This window comes from Erpetoichthys calabaricus, chromosome 5, assembly GCF_900747795.2.
Source record: "Erpetoichthys calabaricus chromosome 5, fErpCal1.3, whole genome shotgun sequence".
NCBI lineage: Eukaryota > Metazoa > Chordata > Cladistia > Polypteriformes > Polypteridae > Erpetoichthys > Erpetoichthys calabaricus.
Window position 1 is genome coordinate 20854246 of NC_041398.2, and position 11384 is coordinate 20865629.

Consider the following 11384-nt stretch of genomic DNA (forward strand, 5'->3'; position numbering starts at 1 on the left):
ATCAGGTGACCAATTTTGCGTCTTCATACAGCCACTGAATTAGACGGCAGTCCTTGGCTCACCATCAGTTGAATGGCGAGTGCCTTGCATGGCAGGCCGGTAAGTCAGCAATCTCCCACGGCCTTTGTGATATTCTTCGTATTATCACACAGTCTGACGTACACTTTCTATTTTGTACAGTTACAGGCTAAGAGCATATTGTGTCACTCGGCAAGAAGAGCTTCAGTTTCATGCCAGCCTGCGAATTCTTGGCAGAAGAGAGTCACTTGTTTCAGTCTCAACATGGACACCGGAGACGTGCTTGAAATAATAATAATAATAATTCATTAATAATAATAATAATTGAACTCCAAAGGTCATTTGTAAAACTGAGTTTGGTGACGTTATCTCGTAGAAGACTGCTGATATGTATGGTGTGCACAGTTAGATACAATTCTGCCAAAGCAACATCTGTAAAAATCCTTGTGCCCTGGCAGATGGAAGCATGGATCTAAATGATCTACAGGGTGACATCTTCCAAAACTGCATGTGGCTGGTTGTCCAGGCTTACGAATTCCACCGTTGGATTTGGTGAGAGAGGACATGCAGGTGATGGGGGTAACAGAATAAGATGACAAGGACAGGAAGATATGGAACAAGATGATCCACTGTGGCAACCACTAATGGGAGCAGCCGAAAGAAGAAGAATATTATTTTATTTAGGTCTAAAAAAATGGCTCGTACCATTCTACCCAACAAGCAAATAAGAGGGCTGATTACAATTTCTAACTAATCGACGTCCACTTGATAACAATTTAGATTTATGTACCAGCTCGGTAATACTCTGCATCCATTTCCTCCCATCTACCTACAAATTCACTGAAAGGCTAATCAAAGGGATTTTAGTCAAAACATCTAATGCCCAAGAAATTAATTATACAAATAAATCAGTAAACAAACACTCACTGGCAGATGGAATCGTGGATCTAAATGATCTACAGGGTGACATCTTCCAGAACTGCAAGTGGCTGGTCGTCCAGGCTTGCGAATTCCACTGTTTTTGCTGTCACTGTAAGTTGTTGCCGTTCTTGCTGTCAGTATTATAAGGTTGAGTTTTCTAAGTGCTGCCATTATTGGAGGCCAAGTGAGAGTAGGCGACTGAGCTAGACTAAGCTTGCTGGTCGCCCCAGCCTTTGGACAGCTCGTTCTTCACACCAGTCCCTTTTTGTGTTGACTTCTCCGATGCTGAATAAGGTTTGTATTGTTGTAAGTGTTAGCCGAGAATCCTCCATGACTGACTTCTTTTTGCACATACAGGTGCTGGTCATGAAATTATAATATCATGACAAAGTTGATTTATTTCAGTAATTCCATTCAAAAAGTGAAACTTGTATATTAGATTCATTCATTACACACAGACTGATGTATTTCAAATGTTTATTTCTTTTAATGTTGATGATTATAACTGACAACTAATGAAAGTCCCAAATTCAGTATCTCGGAAAATTAGAATATCAATTAAGATCAATGCAAAAAAAAGATTTTTAGAAATGTTGGCCAACTGAAAGGTATGAACATGAAAAGTATGAGCATGTACAGCACTCAATATTTAGTTGGGGCTCCTTTGGCCTGGATTACTGCAGCAATGCGGCGTGGCATGGAGTCGATCAGTCTGTGGCACTGCTCAGGTGTTATGAGAGCCCATGTTGCTCTGATAGTGGCCTTCAGCTCTTCTGAATTGTTGGGTCTGGCGTATTGCATCTTCCTAACCACAATACCCCATAGATTTTCTATGGGGTTAAGGTCAGGCGAATTTGCTGGCCAATCAAGTACAGGGATACCATGGTCCTTAAACCAGGTACTGGTAGCTTTGGCACTGTGTGCAGGTGCCAGGTGCTTCTGGAAAATGAAATCTGCATCTCCATAAAGTTCATCAGCAACAGGAAGCATGAAGTGCTCTAAAACTTCCTGGTAGACGGCTGCGTTGACCATGGACCTCAGAAAACACAATGGACCAACACCAGCAGATGACATGGCACCCCAAACCATCACTGACTGTGGAAACTTTACACTGGACCTCACGCAACGTGGATTCTGTGCCTCTCTTCTCTTCCTCCAGACTCTGGGGCCTTGATTTCCAAAGGAAATGCAAAACTTACTTTCATCAGAGAACATCACTTTGGACCACTCAGCAGCAGTCCAAAGGCGAGACGCTTCTGACGCTGTCTCTTGTTCAAGAGTGGCTTGACACAAGGAATGCGACAGCTGAAACCCATGTCTTGCATACGTCTGTGCCTGGTGGTTCTTGAAGCACTGACTCCAGCTGCAGTCCACTCTTTGTGAATCTCCCCCACATTTTTGAATGGGTTTTGTTTCACAATCCTCTCCAGGGGGCGGTTATCCCTATTGCTTGTCCACTTTTTTCTACCACATCTTGTCCTTCCCTTCGCCTCTCTATTAATGTGCTTGGACACAGAGCTCTGTGAACAGCCAGCCTCTTTAGCAATGACCTTTTGTGTCTTGCCCTCCTTGTGCAAGGTGTCAATGGTCGTCTTTTGGACAACTGTCAAGTCAGCAGTCTTCCCCATGATTGTGTAGCCTACAGAACTGGACTGAGAGACCATTTAAAGGCTTTTGCAGGTGTTTGGAGTTAATTAGCTGATTAGAGTGTGGCACCAGGTGTCTTCAATATTGAACCTTTTCACAATATTCTAATTTTCTGAGATACTGAATTTGGGACTTTCATTAGTTGTCAGTTATAATCATCAACATTAAAAGAAATAAACATTTGAAATACATCAGTCTGTGTGTAATGACCCCTCCTCAAACCGCCACCTTACCGTGGTGGAGGGATTTGCGTGTCCCAATGATCCTAGGAGCTCTGTTGTCCAGGGCTTTATGCCCCTGGTAGGGCCACCCAAGGCAAACTGGTCCTAGGTGAGGGATGAGACAAAGAGCGGTTAAACAAACCTCCTATGATGAAAAACAATTTTGGACGGCGTTTTCCCTTGCCCGGACGCAGGTCACCGGGGCCCCACTCTGGAGCCAGGCCTGGAGGTGGTGCTCGATGGCGTGCACCTGGTGGCCGGGCCTGCACCCATGGGGCTCGGCCGGGCACAGCCCGAAGAGGCAACGTGGGTCCCCATTCCCATGGGCTCACCACCTATGGGAGAGGCCAAGGAGGTTGGGTGCAGTGTGAGTTGGGTGGTGGCCAAAGGCGGGGACCTTGGCGGTCCGATCCTCGGCTACAGAAGCTGGCTCTTGGGACGTGGAATGTCACCTCTCTGAAGGGGAAGGAGCCTGAGCTTGTGCGCGAAGTTGAGAGGTTCCAGCTAGATATAGTCAGGCTCACCTCGACGCACAGCTTGGACTCTGGAACCAATCTCCTTGAGAGGGGCTGGACTCTCTACCACTCTGGAGTTGCCCCCGGTGAGAGGCGCCGAGCGGGTGTGGGTATACTTATTGCCCCCCGACTTGGAGCCTGTACATTGGGGTTTACCCCGGTGGACGAGAGGGTAGCCTCCCTCCGCCTTCGGGTGGGGGGACGGGTCCTAACTGTTGTTTGTGCGTATGCACCGTACAGCAGTTCGGAGTACCCACCCTTTTTGGAGTCCCTGGAGGGGGTGCTAGAGGGCATACCATCTGGGGACTCCCTCGTACTGCTGGGAGACTTCAATGCTCACGTGGGCAATGACAGTGAGACCTGGAAGGGTGTGATTGGGAGGAATGGCCCCCCTGATCTGAACCCGAGCGGTGTTTTGTTATTGGACTTCTGTGCTCGTCATGGATTGTCCATAACGAACACCATGTTCAAGCATAGGGGTGTTCAAATGTGCACTTGGCACCAGGACACCCTAGGCCTCAGTTCGATGATCGACTTTGTGGTCATGTCGTCGGACTTGCGGCCACATGTCTTGGACACTCGGGTGAAGAGAGGGGCGGAGCTGTCAACTGATCACCACCTGGTGGTGAGTTGGCTTTGATGGTGGGGGAGGATGCCGGTCAGGCCTGGTAGGCCCAAACGTGTTGTGAGGGTCTGCTGGGAACATCTGGCAGAGCCCCCTGTCAGAAGTAGCTTCAACTCCCACCTCCGGTAGAACTTCGACCACATCCCGAGGGAGGTGGGGGACATTGAGTCCGAATGGGCCATGTTCCGTGCCTCTATTGTTGAGGCAGCTGACCGGAGCTGTGGCCGTAAGGTGGTCGGTGCCTGTCGTGGCGGCAATCCCCGAACCCGTTGGTGGACCCTTTTGTCCTGTGGAACTCTGGAGGCAGCTGATAGGTACCGGCAGGCCAAGCGGAATGCAGCTTCGGTGGTTGCTGAGGCAAAAACTCGGGCATGGGAGGAGTTTGGGGAGGCCATGGAGAACAACTTTCAGACGGCTTCGAGAAGATTCTGGTCCACCATCCGGTGTCTCGGGAGGGGGAAGCAGTGCAGTGACAACACTGTATATGGTGGGGATGGTGCGCTGCTGACCTCGACTCGGGACGTTGTGGGTCGGTGGGGGGAGTACTTCGAAGACCTCCTCAATCCCAATAACATGCCTTCCAATGAGGAAGCAGAGCCTGGGGACTCGGAGGTGGGCTCCCCCATCTCTGGGACTGAGGTCACCGAGGTGGTCAAAAAGCTCCTTGGTGGCAGGGCCCCGGGGGTGGAGGAGATACGCCCAGAGTTCCTCAAGGCTCTGGATGTCGTAGGGCTGTCTTGGTTGACACGTCTCTGCAACATCGCATGGACATCAGGGACAGTGCCTCTGGATTGGCAGACTGGGGTGGTGGTCCCCCTCTTTAAGAAGGGGGACCAGAGGGTGTGTTCCATCTACAGAGGGATCACACTCCTCAGCCTCCCTGGAAAAGTCTATTCGGGGGTTCTGGAGAGGAGGGTCCATCGGATAGTCGAACCTCGGATTCAGGAGGAACAGTGTGGTTTTTGTCCTGGTCGCGGAACAGTGGACCAGCTCTACACCCTTAGCAGAGTCCTGGAGGGTTCATGGGAGTTCGCCCAACCAGTCTACATGTGTTTTGTGGACTTGGAAAAGGCATTCGACCGTGTCCCTCGGGGAATCCTGTGGGGGGGTACTCAGAGTATGGGGTACCGGACCCCCTGATAAGGGCTGTTCGGTCCCTGTACGATCGGTGCCAGAGCTTGGTCCGCATTGCCGGCAGTAAGTCAAACCCATTTCCAGTGAGAGTTGGACTCCGCCAGGGCTGCCCTTTGTCACCGATTTTGTTCATAACTTTTATGGACAGAATTTCTAGGCGCAGCCAGGGTGTTGAGGGGGTCCGGTTTGGTGGACTCAGGATTGGGTCACTGCTTTTTGCAGATGATGTTGTCCTGTTTGCTTCATCAGGCCGTGATCTTCAGCTCTCTCTGGATCGGTTCGCAGCTGAGTGTGAAGCAGCTGGGACGGGAATCAGCACCTCCAAATCCGAGACCATGGTCCTCAGCCGGAAAAGGGTGGAGTGCCCTCTCAGGGTTGGGAGCGAGATCCTGCCTCAAGTGGAGGAGTTCAAGTATCTCGGGGTCTTGTTCACGAGTGAGAGAAGAATGGAGCGTGAGATCGACAGGCGGATCGCTGCGGCGTCTGCAGTAATGCGGGCTCTGCATCGGTCTGTCGTGGTGAAAAAGGAGCTGAGCCGCAAGGCAAAGCTCTCAATTTACCAGTCGATCTATGTTCCTACCCTCACCTGTGGTCATGAGCTATGGGTAGTGACCGAAAGAACGAGATCACAAATACAAGCTGCCAAAATGAGTTTCCTCCGCAGGGTGTCTGGGCTTTCCCTTAAAGATAGGGTGAGAAGCTCAGTCATCCGGGAGGGGCTCAGAGTAGAGCCGCTGCTCCTCCGCATCGAGAGGAGTCAGATGAGGTGGCTCGGGCATCTGATCAGGATGCCTCCTGGACGCCTCCCTGGTGAGGTGTTCCGGGCACGTCCAACTGGGAGGAGGCCCCCCGGGAAGACCCAGGACACGCTGGAGGGACTATGTCTCCCAGCTGGCCTGGGAACGCCTTGGGATTCTCCCGGAAGAGCTAGAAGAAGTGGCTGGGGAGAGGGAAGTCTGGGCATCTCTGCTCAAGCTGCTGCCCCCGCGACCCGACCTCAGATAAGCGGGAGACAATGGATGGATGGATGGATGTGTGTAATGAATGAATCTAATATACACGTTTCACTTTTTGAATGGAATTACTGAAATAAATCAACTTTGTCATGATATTCTAATTTTATGACCAGCACCTGTATATTACAAGCCGCAAATTTGTTATCTCTTGTAGGAAGGCAATAAAACTGTTAGACTGTCGAGGACGTGTTTCTGTATGTTGGTAATGTTGGAACTTTGTCTTGCATGTTTTTATCATTCAAGATCAAATGATAAGATCAGCTAATTTGGTCAAGTCATTTTAATTTGTGATTGATTGATGAGATCAGGCCTGTCTTTCACATATGAGAGAAAGGTGGAGAAATTGAACAGACAGCGGCAGAACATGTAAAGACCACACGCAGAGTGGCCAGACCATAAATGGCACCTCAGCATGAGGAAGGAACTCCAACCAGTGTGCCACCACTTTACTTGTACTGTTTCATTTATTTTAAACGGCAAGTAGTGGTTAGGAATTTGGACATCAAACTCTGAAGTTGAAGGTTCAAATTTAGCTATTGACACCATGCGACCACGAGCAAGTCACGTGACCTGCCTTTGCTCCAGTTGGAGTAACAAGAGAAATGTAACCAATTGTGTCTTGAATGTTGTAAGTCACCTTGGACAAAAGTGTAAGAAAAAAAAACAGTTAAAATTTTTGTGTTTTATTTCAGATTTACAGAAGAATGGCAGCTTCTCTCCACCTTCGTTTGGTCAGCCCTCTCTTCAATACAATGAGAAAGGTATGAAGAAATCGGCAAGAGGATCAGAGAACCTGACAGCAGCCTTTTTGCAGTGCAGTTCTCTCCCTGCTATTGGAGTGACACAGACAGAAGCCATCAAAACTGATCGACAGCAAGTGGAGAAAGAAATCCAAATTCACACTGGAAAAAAATGTTGTTTGGAATGTGGCAAACAATTCACACACAAAAGTGATCTTAATAAGCATATGAAGATTCATACTGGAGAAAAACCTCATTGTTGTCCAGAATGTGGTAAGTCATTCTCCAGGAGAAACGATCTTCAGAGCCACAGAAAAATCCACACAGGAGAAAAACCTTATTATTGTCCAGAATGTGGCAAACAATATTCTGACAAACGCAGTTTTCAAAGGCACACACAAATACATACTGGAGAGAAAATGCAGTATTTATGTTCTGAATGTGGTAAATGTTATACAAGCCAGAAAGGTCTTAATATACATGCTAAAATCCATACTGAAGAAAAATCTTATGGCTGTTCTGAATGTGGGAAACGATTCTTTCATTTTCGCCCACTTCAGCGCCACATCAGGACTCATACTGGAGAGAAACCTTATTGTTGTCCTGAATGTGGTAAGCATTTTTCAGAACAAAGCACCCTAAAGATTCATATCAGACTTCACACTGGAGAGAAACCTCACCATTGCCTGGAATGTGGCAAACAATTCTCACGCCTCAGTTCTCTTTATAGTCATAGGAGAAGTCATACTGGAGAGAAGCCTTACAGTTGTACTGAATGTGGAATGCGATTCTCATATAACAGTTCTCTTCATAAACATAAAATAATCCATTCTGGTAAGAAACGCAGCTGTTCAGAGTGTGGCAAGCTTTTTACAGAAAGCAGGACTCTTAAAGATCACATGAGAATTCACTCTGGAGAGAAACCCTATTGCTGTCCAGAGTGTGGCAAACGATTCTCACGTCAAAGTACGCTTAAGAGCCACAGAAGGATCCACACTGGAGAGAAGCAGTACATTTGTTCCGACTGTGGCAAGCTTTTCTCAGAAGGCATGTCTCTTAAATATCACATGAGAATTCACTCTGGAGAGAAACCCCATTCCTGTCCAGAGTGTGGAAAACGATTCTCCCATCCTAAATCACTTAGGCGCCACAGAAGGATCCACACGGGAGAGAAGCAGTACACCTGTTCTGAATGTGGTAAAGGGTACTCTTCCAGAAAAAGTTTTCGAAAACACACACAAAGTCATATTGGAGTAAAGCCTGTCCCAGAAATGACAAATGATCTTTCCATTGGCTCCTCAACCAAACAAATTGAAGAGAAATCTTCTGAATGAGGTAAAGAACTCCAGTTTAAAGTAGTTAATAGGTACAGTTAGGTCCATAAATATTTGGACAGAAACAACTATTTTCTCATTTTGGTTCTGTACATTACCACAATGAATTTTAAATGAAACAACTCCGATGCAGTTGAAGTTCAGACTTTCAGCTTTAATTCAGTGGGGTGAACAAAACGATTGCATAAAAATGGGAGGCAACTAAAGCATTTTTTGAACACAATCCCTTCATTTCAGGGGCTCAAAAGTAATTGGACAATTGACTCTTTGGCTATTTCATGGGCAGGTGTGTTCAAGTCCGTCGTTATGTCATTATCAATGAAGCAGATAAAAGGCCTGGAGTTGATTTGAGGTGTGGTGCTTGCATGTGGAAGATTTTGCTGTGAACAGACAACATGCGGTCAAAGGAGCTCTCCATGGAGGTGAAACAAGCCATCCTTAAGCTGCGAAAACAGAAAAAACCCATCCGAGAAATTGCTACAATATTTCGAGTGGCAAAATCTACAGTTTGGTACATCCTGAGAAAGAAAGCAAGCACTGGTGAACTCAGCAACGCAAAAAGACCTGGACGTCCACGGAAGACAACAGTGGTGGATGATCACAATCATTTCCATGGTGAAGAGAAACCCCTTCACAACAGCCAACCAAGTGAACAACACTCTTCAGGGGGTCGGCGTATCGATATCCAAGTCTACCATAAAGAGAAGACTGAATGAAAGTAAATACAGAGGGTGCACTGCAAGGTGCAAGACACTCACAAGCCTCAAGAATAGAAAGGCTAGATTGGACTTTGCTAAAGATCATCTAAAAAAGCCAGCGCAGTTCTGGAAAAACATTCTTTGGACAGATGAAACCAAGATCAACCTCTACCAGAATGATGGCAAGAAAAAAGTATGGAGAAGGCGTGGAACAGCTCATTATCCAAAGCATAGCACATCATCTGTAAAACACAGTGGAGAAGGCAGTGTGATGGCTTGGGCGTGCATGGCTGACAGTGGCACTGGGACACTTGTGTTTATTGATGATGGGACACAGGACAGAAGCAGCCGAATGAATTCTGAGGTGTTCAGAGACATACTGTCTGCTCAAATCCAGCTAAATACAGCAGCCACATTGATTCTTGATACAGATGGACAATGACCCAAAACATACAGCCAAAGTAACCCAGGAGTTTATTGAAGCAAAGAAGTGGAAAATTCTTGAATGGCCAAGTCAGTCACATGATCTTAACCCAATTGAGCAGGCAGTTCACTTGTTGAAGACTAAACTTCAGACAGAAAGGCCCACAAACAAACAGCAACTGAAAGTCGCAGCAGTAAAGGCCTGGCAGAGCATTAAAAAGGAGGAAACCCAACATCTGGTGATGTCCAGGAGTTCAAGACTTTAGGCTGTCATTGCCAGCAAAGGGTTTTCTACCAAGTATTAGAAATGAACATTTGATTTCCAGTTATTTAATTTGTCCAATTACTTTTGAGCCCCTGAAATGAAGGGATTGTGTTCAAAAAATGCTTCAGTTGCCTCACATTTTTATGCAATCGTTTTGTTCACCCCACTGAATTAAAGCTGAAAGTCTGCACTTCAACTGCATCTGAGATGTTTCATTTAAAATTCATTGTGGTCATGTACAGAACCAAAATGAGAAAAAAGTTGTCTCTGTCCAAATATTTATGGACCTAACTGTACATAAGAATAGAGGAGAAAACACTGAAAGTGGCAAACGATTCCTAGATGTAAGGTAACCTCAGAGCCACAGGAATACAACACATTATTTCACAAACAGCAAGAATCTTCTTCAGCAACTTATAGGTGAAAGATAAAACCTCATTGTTGTCCTAAATGTGGTTAATGCTTTTCAGACAGCAGTGTCCTTCATAGTCATAAATGACTGGCTGACTTGTGGTAAGCCTCTTAGCTGTTCTGAATGTTGAAAGCGGTCCTCCTCTATCAGCCGTCATTACAACACATAAGATTTCATAAAGGACTCAGAAATTGTACTGCCAGGACGTCAGCCATACATGGACTGATCATCTGTGCACCAGTGCTGTGAAATAAGATGGTGAACAATACAAACACCAGACAACAGAATGAGGGAGCAACGGTACGGTGATAACAACGTCAACCACAGCACACAACTGAAAAAGTTCAATGTAATAATGAAAAAGTGGAGAAGTCAAATCAAATCCACAGTACAGTGCCAACTAGCAGGAGGTGCCACTGACAACAAGGGGGATATTTTTGTTTCGGAGCTTTGGAGATGGGGTCTTATCTGAGTAACAATGAACTTGTACCGTCTCTGGGATGTCATCTGGTCACTGACGCCTGGGCTGAGTGCAGACAGCCGTTCTTGACCCTGATAATGAAGTAGTCAGTTAGTGACGTCAGCTGACAGCCAACACTGTCCAATCAGATACCGGGGAGGACAGGAGGCCAAAAAGAGAGCCGTCACATGACAGACCAACGTAGAGGGGCTTTATAAAACTTTTACACTAATTTAGGTTATCATGTATAAATGATAAGATTCTTTCCAAACCAAACACGTTCATCGGCTGGGTGGCAAGGGTGAGTCCAAACGTGTGAATTTAAGAAGGTCTAAATCCAAATAAAATGAAACATTCAGGGTTCAAAGAGAAATGTTTAAGAGCTGAAGAGGGAGTCACAACAGCATGCTAGGGTTAGCACGGGGGACCACAGTTGTGAAGAATATCAATTAATGTATACAAGGAATATTATATAAAAAAATAATTTTATGAGAAATGGGACACCATAATGAGTGCAGAACACAATGAAAATGAAAGGAACTGATTTTATTGTCTGACATATAAGAGAAAAAGGGAAGGCAAAGCAGAAAAACACACAGGGGTCTGTGCTGACCCAGCTGTTGATTTGATAAATTAACCTAAAAATATAACGGATGTGTCCTGTGGTGGGTTGGCACCCTGCCCAGGATTGGTTCCTGCCTTGTGCCCTGTGTTGGCTGGGATTGGCTCCAGCAGACCCCCGTGACCCTGTGTTCGGATTCAGTGGGTTGGAAAATGGATGGATGGATATAACGGATGTCACTTTGCTCCATGTCAGTATATCCTTGGGGAGGTGTGTGAAGGACGCTCTATACTCCGAATGTGTTGGTTCAGGTTTCAGTTTGAGTTCAGCTCCTTCTTCATATCGATACCCAAGACAACGTTTCTTCACATCGAGACTACAAGCTGGAGGCCA

At 46.4% G+C, this 11384-nt stretch overlaps 1 protein-coding gene across 1 annotated transcript in view; it reads left to right on the plus strand.

The window, feature by feature from the left end:
* The window catches only part of LOC114641672 (gastrula zinc finger protein XlCGF26.1-like), a 29851-nt gene extending 21344 nt beyond the window's left edge, over nucleotides 1-8507 (plus strand). The window contains exon 3 of the mRNA XM_028790692.2: nucleotides 6790-8507. Within this exon, the coding sequence (XP_028646525.2) occupies nucleotides 6790-8171 (1382 nt within the window). The 3' untranslated portion in view covers nucleotides 8172-8507. The remainder of the gene's footprint in view (nucleotides 1-6789) is intronic.
* The last annotated feature ends 2877 nt before the right edge of the window (nucleotides 8508-11384 follow it).